At 44.3% G+C, this 17,437-nt stretch overlaps 1 protein-coding gene across 1 annotated transcript in view; it reads left to right on the top strand.

The window, feature by feature from the left end:
• The window catches only part of LOC142656999 (vitamin D3 hydroxylase-associated protein-like), a 142,213-nt gene that overhangs the window by 121,941 nt on the left and 2,835 nt on the right, over positions 1-17,437 (top strand). The window contains exon 15 of the mRNA XM_075832050.1: positions 9,922-10,085. Coding sequence (XP_075688165.1) covers positions 9,922-10,047 — 126 coding nt within the window. The 3' untranslated portion in view covers positions 10,048-10,085. The remainder of the gene's footprint in view (positions 1-9,921; positions 10,086-17,437) is intronic.

The following is a 17,437-nucleotide window of genomic DNA, read 5'->3' as shown; positions in this document are numbered from 1 at the left end:
AACATGTAATTTGTGCTGTGCAGGTGATATCAGAGGAGGGTCCTGTGTAACATGTAACTTGTCCTGTGCAGGTGATATCAGAGAAGGGTCCTGTGTAACATGTAACTTGTCCTGTGCAGGTGATATCAGAGGAGGGTCCTGTGTAACATGTAACTTGTGCTGTGCAGGTGATATCAGAGAAGGGTCCTGTGTAACATGTAACTTGTGCTGTGCAGGTGATATCAGAGAAGGGTCCTGTGTAACATGTAACTTGTCCTGTGCAGGTGATATCAGAGAAGGGTCCTGTGTAACATGTAACTTGTGCTGTGCAGGTGATATCAGAGGAGGGTCCTGTGTAACATGTAACTTGTGCTGTGCAGGTGATATCAGAGAAGGGTCCTGTGTAACATGTAACTTGTGCTGTGCAGGTGATATCAGAGGAGGGTCCTGTGTAACATGTAACTTGTGCTGTGCAGGTGATATCAGAGGAGGGTCCTGTGTAACATGTAACTTGTGCTGTGCAGGTGATATCAGAGGAGGGTCCTGTGTAACATGTAACTTGTCCTGTGCAGGTGATATCAGAGAAGGGTCCTGTGTAACATGTAACTTGTGCTGTGCAGGTGATATCAGAGAAGGGTCCTGTGTAACATGTAACTTGTGCTGTGCAGGTGATATCAGAGAAGGGTCCTGTGTAACATGTAACTTGTGCTGTGCAGGTGATATCAGAGAAGGGTCCTGTGTAACATGTAACTTGTGCTGTGCAGGTGATATCAGAGAAGGGTCCTGTGTAACATGTAACTTGTGCTGTGCAGGTGATATCAGAGGAGGGTCCTGTGTAACATGTAACTTGTGCTGTGCAGGTGATATCAGAGAAGGGTCCTGTGTAACATGTAACTTGTGCTGTGCAGGTGATATCAGAGGAGGGTCCTGTGTAACATGTAACTTGTGCTGTGCAGGTGATATCAGAGAAGGGTCCTGTGTAACATGTAACTTGTGCTGTGCAGGTGATATCAGAGAAGGGTCCTGTGTAACATGTAACTTGTCCTGTGCAGGTGATATCAGAGGAGGGTCCTGTGTAACATGTAACTTGTGCTGTGCAGGTGATATCAGAGGAGGGTCCCGTGTAACATGTAACTTGTGCTGTGCAGGTGATATCAGAGAAGGGTCCTGTGTAACATGTAACTTGTGCTGTGCAGGTGATATCAGAGAAGGGTCCTGTGTAACATGTAACTTGTGCTGTGCAGGTGATATCAGAGAAGGGTCCTGTGTAACATGTAACTTGTGCTGTGCAGGTGATATCAGAGAAGGGTCCTGTGTAACATGTAACTTGTCCTGTGCAGGTGATATCAGAGAAGGGTCCTGTGTAACATGTAACTTGTGCTGTGCAGGTGATATCAGAGAAGGGTCCTGTGTAACATGTAACTTGTGCTGTGCAGGTGATATCAGAGAAGGGTCCTGTGTAACATGTAACTTGTGCTGTGCAGGTGATATCAGAGAAGGGTCCTGTGTAACATGTAACTTGTGCTGTGCAGGTGATATCAGAGGAGGGTCCTGTGTAACATGTAACTTGTGCTGTGCAGGTGATATCAGAGAAGGGTCCTGTGTAACATGTAACTTGTGCTGTGCAGGTGATATCAGAGAAGGGTCCTGTGTAACATGTAACTTGTCCTGTGCAGGTGATATCAGAGAAGGGTCCTGTGTAACATGTAACTTGTGCTGTGCAGGTGATATCAGAGGAGGGTCCTGTGTAACATGTAACTTGTGCTGTGCAGGTGATATCAGAGAAGGGTCCTGTGTGACATGTAACTTGTCCTGTGCAGGTGATATCAGAGAAGGGTCCTGTGTAACATGTAACTTGTCCTGTGCAGGTGATATCAGAGAAGGGTCCTGTGTAACATGTAACTTGTGCTGTGCAGGTGATATCAGAGAAGGGTCCTGTGTAACATGTAACTTGTGCTGTGCAGGTGATATCAGAGGAGGGTCCTGTGTAACATGTAACTTGTGCTGTGCAGGTGATATCAGAGAAGGGTCCTGTGTAACATGTAACTTGTGCTGTGCAGGTGATATCAGAGGAGGGTCCTGTGTAACATGTAACTTGTGCTGTGCAGGTGATATCAGAGAAGGGTCCTGTGTAACATGTAACTTGTGCTGTGCAGGTGATATCAGAGAAGGGTCCTGTGTAACATGTAACTTGTGCTGTGCAGGTGATATCAGAGGAGGGTCCTGTGTAACATGTAACTTGTGCTGTGCAGGTGATATCAGAGAAGGGTCCTGTGTAACATGTAACTTGTGCTGTGCAGGTGATATCAGAGGAGGGTCCTGTGTAACATGTAACTTGTGCTTTGCAGGTGATATCAGAGGAGGGTCCTGTGTAACATGTAACTTGTCCTGTGCAGGTGATATCAGAGAAGGGTCCTGTGTAACATGTAACTTGTGCTGTGCAGGTGATATCAGAGAAGGGTCCTGTGTAACATGTAACTTGTGCTGTGCAGGTGATATCAGAGGAGGGTCCTGTGTAACATGTAACTTGTGCTGTGCAGGTGATATCAGAGAAGGGTCCTGTGTAACATGTAACTTGTGCTGTGCAGGTGATATCAGAGGAGGGTCCTGTGTAACATGTAACTTGTGCTGTGCAGGTGATATCAGAGGAGGGTCCTGTGTAACATGTAACTTGTCCTGTGCAGGTGATATCAGAGGAGGGTCCTGTGTAACATGTAACTTGTGCTGTGCAGGTGATATCAGAGAAGGGTCCTGTGTAACATGTAACTTGTCCTGTGCAGGTGATATCAGAGGAGGGTCCTGTGTAACATGTAACTTGTGCTGTGCAGGTGATATCAGAGAAGGGTCCTGTGTAACATGTAACTTGTGTTGTGCAGGTGATATCAGAGAAGGGTCCTGTGTAACATGTAACTTGTCCTGTGCAGGTGATATCAGAGGAGGGTCCTGTGTAACATGTAACTTGTGCTGTGCAGGTGATATCAGAGAAGGGTCCTGTGTAACATGTAACTTGTGCTGTGCAGGTGATATCAGAGGAGGGTCCTGTGTAACATGTAACTTGTGCTGTGCAGGTGATATCAGAGAAGGGTCCTGTGTAACTTGTCCTGTGCAGGTGATATCAGAGGAGGGTCCTGTGTAACATGTAACTTGTCCTGTGCAGGTGATATCAGAGGAGGGTCCTGTGTAACATGTAACTTGTGCTGTGCAGGTGATATCAGAGAAGGGTCCTGTGTAACATGTAACTTGTGCTGTGCAGGTGATATCAGAGGAGGGTCCTGTGTAACATGTAACTTGTGCTGTGCAGGTGATATCAGAGAAGGGTCCTGTGTAACATGTAACTTGTCCTGTGCAGGTGATATCAGAGGAGGGTCCTGTGTAACATGTAACTTGTGCTGTGCAGGTGATATCAGAGGAGGGTCCTGTGTAACATGTAACTTGTCCTGTGCAGGTGATATCAGAGAAGGGTCCTGTGTAACATGTAACTTGTGCTGTGCAGGTGATATCAGAGAAGGGTCCTGTGTAACATGTAACTTGTCCTGTGCAGGTGATATCAGAGAAGGGTCCTGTGTAACATGTAACTTGTCCTGTGCAGGTGATATCAGAGGAGGGTCCTGTGTAACATGTAACTTGTGCTGTGCAGGTGATATCAGAGGAGGGTCCTGTGTAACACAGGGGCGGACATACCGCATGTGCAGCCGGTGCAGCTGCACAAGGGCCCCGCGTGGGAAGGGGGCCCGTTCCTCTGCTGGCCGACTCAGTTCTCAGCTGCGCGATGCTGAGGACTGAGACAGAGGCCCGTGGACCACTGGCGTAGCTATAGGGGTCGCAGCGGTCGCAATTGCGACCGGGCCCCGAAGCCAGGGGGGCCCACGGCCCCCCGCACCACATCAATAAAAAGTTACTATAGTAACTCGGGCCGCGGGCCCCTGTTACTATAGTAACATACTTTACTTACCTTCCTGGTTCCGGATCGCAGCGGAGGTCCTGACGTCAAGCGCTGGGCGCAGCGCATGACGTCACAGCGCTATGCCGCCGCGCACAGCATCGAGACTACAGAACTCCCGCCGCGGCCGAAGAGGAAGGTAAGATAGCCCTGACTGGCGGGGTCCGACTCCTGGGACCCGCCAATCAGCTGTTTTGAAGGGGCCGCAGCACTCGTACGAGAGCTGCTCCCCTTCATTCCTGTCACTTCATTCCGGTCACACTGTGAATCGGTTTCGGCGATTCACAGTGTGGGCGAGTAGTGAAATGAAGGGGAAGCAGCTCTCGTACGAGTGCTGCGGCCCCTTCAAAACAGCTGATTTGCGGGTCCCGGGCGACACATCAGCTATTGATGACCTATCCTGAGGATAGGCCATCAATGTTTAGGGACTGCACAACCCCTAAGCCTACGATGTAGCAGGCTTAGGGGGCCCATGAGACAGGATCACAGATTGTGTGATGCTGTCTGCTGGGCCCTGTATCTAAGCCAATCACATGGTAGGCTTAGATACATGGCCCATGCGTGATCCTGTCTGCTGGGCCCTGTATCTAAGCCTACCACACTGTAGGTTTAGATACAGGGCCCCAGCACACAGTAATCTTATACTGTATAAGATTACTGTCTGCTGGACCCTGTATCTAAGCCTACCTTGTGGTAGGCTTAGATACAGGGTCCCACAGACAGTATCACACATGGGCCCTGTATCTAAGCCTTAGGGTATGTGCACAGACACTAATTACGTCCGTAAGTGACGGATGTATTTCGGCCGCAAGTACCGGACCGAACACACTGCAGGGAGCCGGGCTCCTAGCGTCGTACTTATGTACGACGCTAGGAGTCCCTGCCTCGCTGTGGGACAACTGTCCTGTACTGTAATCATGTTTTCAGTACCGGACAGTTGTCCGGCAGCGAGGCAGGGACTCCTAGCGTCGTACATAACTATGATGCTAGGAGCCCGGCTCCCTGCAGTGTGTTCGGTCCGGTACTTGCGGCCGAAATACGTCCGTCAATTCCGGACGTAATTAGTGTGTGTGCACATACCCTAACACATGTGTTACTAATCATTTTTTGTGTGTTTTCTTACAGGTTCGGTCGTTGGACTACGGCGGATTCCAGGACTACTTCGATGACAGCTTTTTTTTTTATTAATAAAATGGTTAATGAGGGTTGTGTTTTTTTTTTTTATTTCAATAAAATATTTTTTCTATGTCTTTGTGTTTTTTTTTAAACTATATTACTACCGCCTTAGTAATGGCCGCCGGCTGATTGACAGCATCCATTGCTAAGGCATGGCTTAGTGTTAGCCGTTGCAGAGGCGATCACTAACCCCCATTATTACCCCGGTACCCACCGCCACCAGGGGTGCTGGGAAGAGCCGGGTACGATCCAGTACCTGACCATCTGTAGTGATGGTCGGCCACTGGGGTGGCCGCAGGCTGGTATTATCAGGAGGGGAAAGGCCAGATACAGTGGCCCTTCCTACCCTGGTGATGCTAGGCTGCTGCTGCTTTATTGTATCTGGCTGGTTATGAAAATGGGGGGGACGCCACGTCATTTAAAAAATAATTGGAAAGAACGATGTCGGGTCCCCCCCAATTTTCATAACCAGCCAGATACAACACAGCAGCAGCAGGCAGCATTACAAGGGTGGGAAGGGCCACTGTTTTTGGCCTTCCCCAGCCTAATACTACCAGCCTGCGGCCACCCCGGTGCCTGCCCGTCACTACAGCTGGTCGGGTACTGGTTTGTACCCGGCTCTTCCCAGTACCCCTGGTGGCGGTGGGTACCGGGGTAATAATGGGGGTTAGTGATTGCCTCTGCACCGGCTAACATTAAGCCTCGCCTTAGTAATGGAGGTTGTCAATCAGCCAGCGGCCATTACTAAGGCGGTGATAATAAAGTTTAAAAAGATACAAGCACATAGAAAAAATATTATATTGAAATAAAAACACAACCCTCATTAACCATTTTATTGAGAATAAAAAAAACGCCGTCATTGAAGTCCTCTCATGTGTGATACTGTCTGCTGAGCCACTGTATCTAATCCTATCATGTGTGGTACTGTCTGCTGAGCCACTGTATCTAATCCTATCATGTGTGGTACTGTCTGCTGAGCCACTGTATCTAATCCTATCATGTGTGATACTGTCTGCTGGGCCACTGTATCTAATCCTATCATGTGTGATACTGTCTGCTGAGCTGTGTATCTAATCCTATCATGTGTGATACTGCCTTCTGAGCCACTGTATCTAATCCTATCATGTGTGATACTGTCTGCTCAGCCACTGTATCTAATCCTATCCATAGTTTATAGGGTCGTAGTGCTATAGATATGCTATGCTGTCTCCTATACACACACTTTTTTTTGGGGCGGACACATATGTATTGGGGCTATTTCCCGGACATTTTAAGCCCTGAGGGTATGTTCACACGGCAGCGTCTGTTACGGCTGAAATTACTGTGCTGTTTTCAGGAGAAAACAGCACCGTAATTTCAGCCGTAATGGCATGTGCAGGCGTCTTTTGCTGCGTCCACTACGGAAGTAATTGAAGCTGGTTTTCCATGGAGTCCATGGAAAACGGCTCCATTTACATCTGAAGAAGTGACAGGCAGTTTTTTACGCGCCGCCTTTCGACAGCGGCGCGTAAAAAAAAATGACCATCGGCACAGAACATCGTAAGACCCATTCAAATGAATGGGCAGATGTTTTCCGACGCTTTTGAGCCGCATTTTCGGATGTAATTCAATGCTAAAACGCCCAAATTACGTCCGTAAATAGTGTGTGTGTGAACCCAGCCTTAGTGACGCCCCGGCTGCTAGTGCTGCATTGTTGGGTCACTTAGGAGACCCAGCGATGCAGCTGAAAGCGGACCGTCGGCCATGAGAAGTTTGCGGGGTGGGGGGGGGGGGGCCCTGGCACATTATCTGCACAGGGGCCTTTTGCAGTCTGTGTCCGCCACTGGTGTAACATGTAACTTGTGCTGTGCAGGTGATATCAGAGGAGGGTCCTGTGTAACATGTAACTTGTGCTGTGCAGGTGATATCAGAGAAGGGTCCTGTGTAACATGTAACTTGTCCTGTGCAGGTGATATCAGAGGAGGGTCCTGTGTAACATGTAACTTGTGCTGTGCAGGTGATATCAGAGGAGGGTCCTGTGTAACATGTAACTTGTCCTGTGCAGGTGATATCAGAGAAGGGTCCTGTGTAACATGTAACTTGTGCTGTGCAGGTGATATCAGAGAAGGGTCCTGTGTAACATGTAACTTGTGCTGTGCAGGTGATATCAGAGAAGGGTCCTGTGTAACATGTAACTTGTGCTGTGCAGGTGATATCAGAGGAGGGTCCTGTGTAACATGTAACTTGTGCTGTGCAGGTGATATCAGAGAAGGGTTCTGTGTAACATGTAACTTGTCCTGTGCAGGTGATATCAGAGGAGGGTCCTGTGTAACATGTAACTTGTGCTGTGCAGGTGATATCAGAGAAGGGTCGTGTGTAACATGTAACTTGTTCTGTGCAGGTGATATCAGAGAAGGGTCCTGTGTAACATGTAACTTGTTCTGTGCAGGTGATATCAGAGAAGGGTCCTGTGTAACATGTAACTTGTGCTGTGCAGGTGATATCAGAGGAGGGTCCTGTGTAACATGTAACTTGTCCTGTGCAGGTGATATCAGAGAAGGGTCCTGTGTAACATGTAACTTGTCTTGTGCAGGTGATATCAGAGGAGGGTCCTGTGTAACATGTAACTTGTGCTGTGCAGGTGATATCAGAGGAGGGTCCTGTGTAACATGTAACTTGTCCTGTACAGGTGATATCAGAGAAGGGTCCTGTGTAACATGTAACTTGTGCTGTGCAGGTGATATCAGAGAAGGGTCCTGTGTAACATGTAACTTGTCCTGTGCAGGTGATATCAGAGAAGGGTCCTGTGTAACATGTAACTTGTCCTGTGCAGGTGATATCAGAGAAGGGTCCTGTGTAACATGTAACTTGTTCTGTGCAGGTGATATCAGAGGAGGGTCCTGTGTAACATGTAACTTGTGCTGTGCAGGTGATATCAGAGGAGGGTCCTGTGTAACATGTAACTTGTCCTGTGCAGGTGATATCAGAGGAGGGTCCTGTGTAACATGTAACTTGTGCTGTGCAGGTGATATCAGAGAAGGGTCCTGTGTAACATGTAACTTGTGCTGTGCAGGTGATATCAGAGAAGGGTCCTGTGTAACATGTAACTTGTCCTGTGCAGGTGATATCAGAGAAGGGTCCTGTGTAACATGTAACTTGTGCTGTGCAGGTGATATCAGAGAAGGGTCCTGTGTAACATGTAACTTGTGCTGTGCAGGTGATATCAGAGAAGGGTCCTGTGTAACTTGTGCTGTGCAGGTGATATCAGAGAAGGGTCCTGTGTAACATGTAACTTGTGCTGTGCGGGTGATATCAGAGAAGGGTCCTGTGTAACATGTAACTTGTCCTGTACAGGTGATATCAGAGAAGGGTCCTGTGTAACATGTAACTTGTCCTGTGCAGGTGATATCAGAGGAGGGTCCTGTGTAACATGTAACTTGTGCTGTGCAGGTGATATCAGAGGAGGGTCCTGTGTAACATGTAACTTGTGCTGTGCAGGTGATATCAGAGAAGGGTCCTGTGTAACATGTAACTTGTGCTGTGCAGGTGATATCAGAGAAGGGTCCTGTGTAACATGTAACTTGTGCTGTGCAGGTGATATCAGAGAAGGGTCCTGTGTAACATGTAACTTGTGCTGTGCAGGTGATATCAGAGGAGGGTCCTGTGTAACATGTAACTTGTGCTGTGCAGGTGATATCAGAGAAGGGTCCTGTGTAACATGTAACTTGTCCTGTGCGGGTGATATCAGAGAAGGGTCCTGTGTAACATGTAACTTGTCCTGTGCAGGTGATATCAGAGAAGGGTCCTGTGTAACATGTAACTTGTGCTGTGCAGGTGATATCAGAGAAGGGTCCTGTGTAACATGTAACTTGTCCTGTGCAGGTGATATCAGAGAAGGGTCCTGTGTAACATGTAACTTGTCCTGTGCAGGTGATATCAGAGAAGGGTCCTGTGTAACATGTAACTTGTCCTGTGCAGGTGATATCAGAGGAGGGTCCTGTGTAACATGTAACTTGTCCTGTGCAGGTGATATCAGAGAAGTGTCCTGTGTAACATGTAACTTGTCCTGTGCAGGTGATATCAGAGAAGGGTCCTGTGTAACATGTAACTTGTCCTGTTACGGTTTTTTTTTATTGAAAGAGCTTGTGATGTCTGTAAATATGACCTCCTGATGCTGCAAATTCTACAAATTACCATTTTAGTCTCTTTACAACCCGTAAAATGTTTTGATCTCTGTTGTGCATAATAATGTGAAGCATTTTGAGTTTTTTACTTCTAAAAAAAAATCTGTTCTCATTCGGAGATTTGTTCAATAAAATTCGCATTATCCTCCAACGGTTGATGCTAAAGATTATACTGACTGTCATTTGCATCAACTATTTAGGAAAATCAGCGAAAAATAACATTTGCATAATAATTTGGAATGCAGTATAGGTGTACAACAAAGCCGAATACTAATGTGCCAGTCACAGTGCCCCCATACCTCTCTCACCTGCTCCAGGGTCCTGCTATGTATGCCTATGTCAGTAATGGGGTGGGAGGGTCAGGAATGGGGCACAATAGCCCAGTGTGGCCCCCTGCCATAAATTATGTGTGGGGCGGGCAAGCTCTCTAGGTGCTCAGGGTTACTAGAATGCGACACCCCCTCAGTCTCAGCATGATACCTGTCATATGCTATCAGCCCTGATTAACTCCATAACATCCACGGCCAAGAAGCATGTGTGGTATCATACAGCGCCGCTCCAACACAGTGGAGATTTATTTTTTTCATGCAACCCCCATAATGGAGCTCTAGGCAACTGCCCACTTTGCCTTCCCGTGACTCTTTGTACGTGTTGTCTCTGCAGGCTGTTGAAGGTGGGGTGGGTCTGCCCTTGTCTGTCCAGTGTGCGGCCCTCCCCTATCAGGACGAACTCTGCCTGCGCCTCATGAAGGAGATTGAGACCCTGAGCAGCCGCCACCGCAAGGGATAAGAGGGAAGCACATCCGGAGCGTGGAGCAGCGGCTGAAGGTTTTATAGCTGAACTACATCTCTAGAGCTTAACTCTTTCTATTCCACTTCCTGTGGGGGAGGGGGTTGTTAGTTGCTGACTACTCGAGATCAGCTCTCAGGTGATCTATTACCAGACTGAAGCAGCCACTGAAGTTCATTGATGTGAATGTTATACAGCATCTCTCCTGAATATTTGATGCAGTGTTTCCGGAGATCGTTGATCGTGGGTATGGATGATAACCGATGATGGGTATGAAAGATGGAGATGCATGATAACCGATTATTGACATGGAATATGGATGATGACTGATGATGGACATGCATGATAAGTGATGACGGATATGGTTGATGACTGATGATGGATATGGAATATGGACGATGACTGATGGCGTATATGGATGATGACTGATGACAGATATGGATGATGACTGATATAGATGATGACTGATGACAGATATGGATGATGACTGATGACGGATATAGATGATGACTGATGACGGATATAGATGATGGACATGAATGTGTAATGACGGGGGTAGGGAAACAGACAAGTGAGCCCTAATCTACCCGCCACTCAGTCCCTGCCTACTTGCAACGACCCACCCTAGGCGACGGGGTACAACTGGGCGACGGTCCCTACACTCAATAAGTGCACGACAGACAAACAGACATGGGTACACAGAAGCTAAGGGGAAAAGGGGCAGTTGCCCATGGCAACACCGTGAGCAACAAGAGTAGTGAACAAGCCGAGTCAAACCAGGAGTGTACGAGGTACCAAACGCAGAGCAGGAGAGTAGTGAACAAGCCGAGTCAAACCAGGAGTGTACGAGGTACCAAACTCAGAGCAGGAGAGTAGTGAACAAGCCGAGTCAAACAAGGAGTGTACGAAGTACCAAACGCAGAGCAGGAGAGTAGTCAGAAAGCCGGGGTCAATATGAAGCAAGGACAAATAGTTCAAGAAGCTGCAGCAGGGCCAGGAAACCAACAGAGAAGAATCACAAGCAAGGAGGAACAGGAAAGGCAGGTATAAATAGACAGAGGGCGGGAGCTAGCTCCGTCTGGCCAGGCTGTGATAGGCTCTCCCACTCCTAAGCCTGCCATCCTGAGTGGTGGAAGATGGAGTCAGTCTCACAGACATAGAAGCAGGTGCAGACTTATTACCTATGGGCGTAGATACAGAAGCTGTGCCTGGCAGATCCTTTACAGAATGATAACCGATGGTGGATATGGATGTTGATGAATATGCTTATGAGGAACTGGGAAAAAAGGGTGACTGCCGCCATGGCGTATAGTTACAATGCTATGTTTGAACATACAAGTGGTGCTTGATAGTTTGTGATCCCTTTGGAATTTTTTATATTTCTACATATATTTGACCTAAAACTACATGAGATTTCACACAAGTCCTAGAAGTAGATAAAGAGAATCAAATCACACAAATAAGTCACCAATATTAGACCTGGTCATTTATCTACAGAGGAAAATGATCCAATATTTGGGAGCGGCAAAAGTATGTGAAGGATAAGATGAAGGTGACATTAGAGTCGGGTATTTTTAACCCATGGGATGACGATCCTGTGTGAGCGGGCGACCTGTTCTATGTAAAGACCCGGGATCTATCACTCTCATCATCCCAACACATGATCATGGCACAAAGAAGGAGATTTCTGAGGAGCTCAGGAGAAGACTTGTTGCTGCTGGAGAAGGTGTCAAAACCATCTCTAAAGAGTTCAGACTCCACAATCCACAGTCAGAGAGATTATGTACAAATGGAGGCAATTCAAGACCATCATTACCCTCCCCCGGAGTGATCGAGCAACAAAGATCAGGCCAAGAGCGAGGCGTATAACAGTCCGCAAGGTCACAAAGGAACCCAAGGAAATCTCTAAGCAACTGAAGATCTTTCTCATATCAGCTGATCTTAATGTTCATGAGTCCACCATAAGGAGGACCCTGACCCACAATCGTGTGCATGGCAGTAGAGCAGCGAGAACGCCGCTGCTCTCCATATAGAACGCCGCTGATCTCCCTGAAGAACATTGCTGTCCGTCTATAGTTTACTAAAGATCACCTGGACAAGCCAGAAGGTACTGGAACAAGGTTTTGTGGACGGATGAGACTAAACTGAGCTTTTTGGTATAAATGAGAAGCTTTGTGTTTGGAGAAAGGAAAACATGGCATTCCAGCATAAACCGCATACACCTGTGAGAAACGGTGGGGGTGGTGATGGTGGCGGCGGTGATATCCTGGTTTGGGCCTGTTTTGCTGCATCTGGGCCAGGACGGCCGCCATCATTGATAAAACAATAAATTATTCCAGCAAATTCTAAGGAAAATGTCAGGACGTCTGTCCATCAGCTGAATCTCAAACGATCGTGGGTCATGCAGCAAGACAACAGCCCCAGCACACAAGTCGCTCTACCAGGGAATGGTTAAGGAAGAAGAAAGTGAAAGTTTTGGAATGGCCAAGTCAAAGTCCTGTCCGCAATCCAATAGAAATGTTGTGGAAGGACCTGAAGCGAGAAGTTCATGAGAGGAAACCACCAACATAGCAGAGGTGAAGCTGTATTGTACAGAGGAATGGGCTCAAATCCTCCCAGCCGATGTGAAGGACTGATCAACAATTACCGGAGACGTTTAGATGCTGCACAAGGCGTCACACCGGACACTGAGAGCAGAGGTTCACTTACTTTTACCGCTCACAGATATTGAATCATGTCCCTCAATAGATAGATGACCAAGTCTAATATTGTTGACTCATTTGTTTGATTTGCTTCTCAACTTTTAGGGCTTGTGTGAAAATCTGATGTCGAAAATCCTGAATCACAAACGTTGAAGCGCCACTGGAGATGATATGAGGGTGCTGCCAGTGCCGCTTTCCTCGTTAGCGATTGATGGCCATCGTGCCGGGGATCTTGAAGATAAAAGAGCAGGGCGCACGTCGGCACAACCCTCAGTGGTAGAACAGTCGCGCCAGGCTGGAAATTGCTGTCCAGGCTTTACTGTGCTCTATGACAGACTGTTTTTGGGGTTCACACGACCCCTTCTTCAGGTCAGAGGAGACATACATTGTGGGGTTCGGGTTGACAGTTAAACATTCAAAAGGAAAAAGGCGCCAGCAAGCCGACTCTGCTCCGTACCCCTCCTCCCACTGTGGGGGGTGAACGTTGCCCTGGAAAAAACACACAAAGTGCAAAATGATGAAATACATACAATAAGACTGGGTTCACACGACCTATTTTCAGACATAAACGAGGCGTATTATGCCTCGTTTTACGTCTGAAAAGACGGCTACAATACGTCGGCAAACATCTGCCCATTCATTTGAATGGGTTTGCCGACGTACTGTGCAGACGACCTGTCATTTACGCGTCGTCGTTTGACAGCTCTTAAATGACGACGCGTAAAATGACTGCCTCGTCAAAAGAAGTGCAGGACACTTATATACATTATATGCAGGACACTTATATACATTATATGCAGGACACTTATATACATTATATGCCGGACACTTATATACATTATATGCAGGACACTTATATACATTATATGCAGGACACTTACATACATTATATGCGGGACACTTATATACATTATATGCGGGACACTTATATACATTATATGCAGGACACTTATATACATTATATGCGGGACACTTATATACATTATATGCGGGACACTTATATACATTATATGCGGGACACTTATATACATTATATGCGGGACACTTATATACATTATATGCGGGACACTTATATACATTATATGCAGGACACTTATATACATTATATGCGTGACACTTATATACATTATATGCAGGACACTTATATACATTATATGCAGGACACTTATATACGTTATATGCGGGACACTTATATACATTATATGCGGGACACTTATATACATTATATGCGGGACACTTATATACATTATATGCGGGACACTTATATACATTATATGCAGGACACTTCTATACATTATATGCAGGACACTTATATACATTATATGCAGGACACTTATATACATTATATGCGGGACACTTATATACATTATATGCGGGACACTTATATACGTTATATGCGGGACACTTATATACATTATATGCGGGACACTTATATACATTATATGCAGGACACTTATATACATTATATGCGGGACACTTATATACATTACATGCGGGACACTTATATACATTATGTGCAGGACACTTATATACATTACATGCGGGACACTTATATACATTATATGCGGGACACTTATATACATTATATGCGGGACACTTATATACATTGTATGCGGGACACTTATATACATTATATGCGGGACACTTATATACATTATATGCGGGACACTTATATACATTATATGCGGGACACTTATATACATTATATGCGGGACACTTATATACATTATATGCGGGACACTTATATACATTATATGCGGGACACTAATATATACATTATATGCGGGACACTTATATACATTATATGCGTGACACTTATATACATTATATGCAGGACACTTATATACATTATATGCAGGACACTTATATACATTATATGCAGGACACTTATATACATTATATGCGGGACACTTATATACATTATATGCGGGACACTTATATACATTATATGCGGGACACTTATATACATTATATGCGGGACACTTATATACATTATATGCAGGACACTTATATACATTATATGCTGGACACTTATATACATTATATGCGGGACACTTATATACATTATATGCGGGACACTTCTATACATTATATGCGGGACACTTCTATACATTATATGCGGGACACTTATATACATTATATGCAGGACACTTATATACATTATATGCTGGACACTTATATACATTATATGCGGGACACTTATATACATTATATGCGGGACACTTCTATACATTATATGCGGGACACTTCTATACATTATATGCGGGACACTTATATACATTATATGCTGGACACTTATATACATTATATGCGGGACACTTATATACATTATATGCGGGACACTTCTATACATTATATGCGGGACACTTCTATACATTATATGCGGGACACTTATATACATTATATGCGGGACACTTATATACATTATATGCGGGACACTTATATACATTATATGCCGGACACTTATATACATTATATGCGGGACACTTATATACGTTATATGCCGGACACTTATATACATTATATGCGGGACACTTATATACATTATATGCAGGACATTTATATACATTATATGCGGGACACTTCTATACATTATATGCGGGACACTTATATACATTATATGCGGGACACTTATATACATTATATGCGGGACACTTATATACATTATATGCGGGACACTTATATACATTACATGCGGGACACTTATATACATTACATGCGGGACACTTCTATACATTATATGCGGGACACTTCTATACATTACATGCGGGACACTTATATACATTATATGCAGGACATTTATATACATTATATGCGGGACACTTCTATACATTATATGCGGGACACTTATATACATTATATGCTGGACACTTATATACATTATATGCGGGACACTTCTATACATTATATGCAGGACACTTATATACATTATATGCAGGACACTTATATACATTATATGCGGGACACTTATATACATTATATGCAGGACACTTCTATACATTATATGCGGGACACTTATATACATTATATGCGGGACACTTATATACATTATATGCAGGACACTTCTATACATTATATGCGGGACACTTATATACATTATATGCGGGACACTTATATACATTATATGCGGGACACTTATATACATTATATGCAGTACACTTCTATACATTATATGCGGGACACTTCTATACATTATATGCGGGACACTTCTATACATTATATGCGGGACACTTATATACATTATATGCGGGACACTTATATACATTATATGCTGGACACTTATATACATTATATGCGGGACACTTATATACATTATATGCGGGACACTTATATACATTATATGCGGGACACTTATATACATTATATGCGGGACACTTATATACATTATATGCGGGACACTTATATACGTTATATGCGAGACACTTATATACGTTATATGCCGGACACTTATATACATTACATGCGGGACAGATATATACATTATATGCGGGACACTTCTATACATTATATGCGGGACACTTCTATACATTATATGCGGGACACTTATATACATTATATGCGGGACACTTATATACATTATATGCTGGACACTTATATACATTATATGCGGGACACTTATATACATTATATGCGGGACACTTATATACATTATATGCGGGACACTTATATACATTATATGCGGGACACTTATATACATTATATGCGGGACACTTATATACATTATATGCGGGACACTTATATACATTATATGCAGGGCACTTATATACATTATATGCGGGACATTTATATACATTATATGCAGGACACTTATATACATTATATGCAGGACACTTATATACATTATATGCCGGACACTTATATACATTATATGCAGGACACTTATATACATTATATGCGGGACACTTATATACGTTATATGCCGGACACTTATATACATTACATGCGGGACAGATATATACATTATATGCGGGACACTTATATACATTATATGCGGGACACTTATATACATTATATGCGGGACACTTATATACATTATATGCGGGACACTTATATACATTATATGCGGGACACTTATATACATTATATGCGGGACACTTATATACATTATATGCGGGACACTTATATACATTATATGCGGGACACTTATATACATTATATGCGGGACACTTATATACATTATATGCGGGACACTTATATACATTATATGCGGGACACTTATATACATTATATGCGGGACACTTATATACGTTATATGCGGGACACTTATAACCATTATATGCGGGATACTTATATACATTATATGCGGGACACTTATATACATTTCATGCGGGACACTTATATACATTATATGCGGGACACTTATATACATTATATGCGGGACACTTATATACGTTATATGCGGGACACTTATATACATTATATGCGGGACACTTATATACATTATATGCGGGACACTTATATACATTATATGCGGGACACTTATATACATTATATGCGGGACACCTATATACATTATATGCGGGATACCTATATACATTATATGCGGGACACTTATATACATTATATGCGGGACACTTATATACATTATATGCGTGACACTTATATACATTATATGCGGGACACTTATATACATTATATGCAGGACACTTATATACATTATATGCAGGACACTTATATACATTATATGC

The sequence above is a fragment of the Rhinoderma darwinii genome, chromosome 7 (genome assembly GCF_050947455.1).
Source record: "Rhinoderma darwinii isolate aRhiDar2 chromosome 7, aRhiDar2.hap1, whole genome shotgun sequence".
Taxonomy (NCBI): Eukaryota; Metazoa; Chordata; class Amphibia; order Anura; family Rhinodermatidae; genus Rhinoderma; species Rhinoderma darwinii.
The sequence above is the reverse complement of the archived record's forward strand: the minus strand, read 5'-3'. Positions and strand labels throughout refer to the sequence as shown.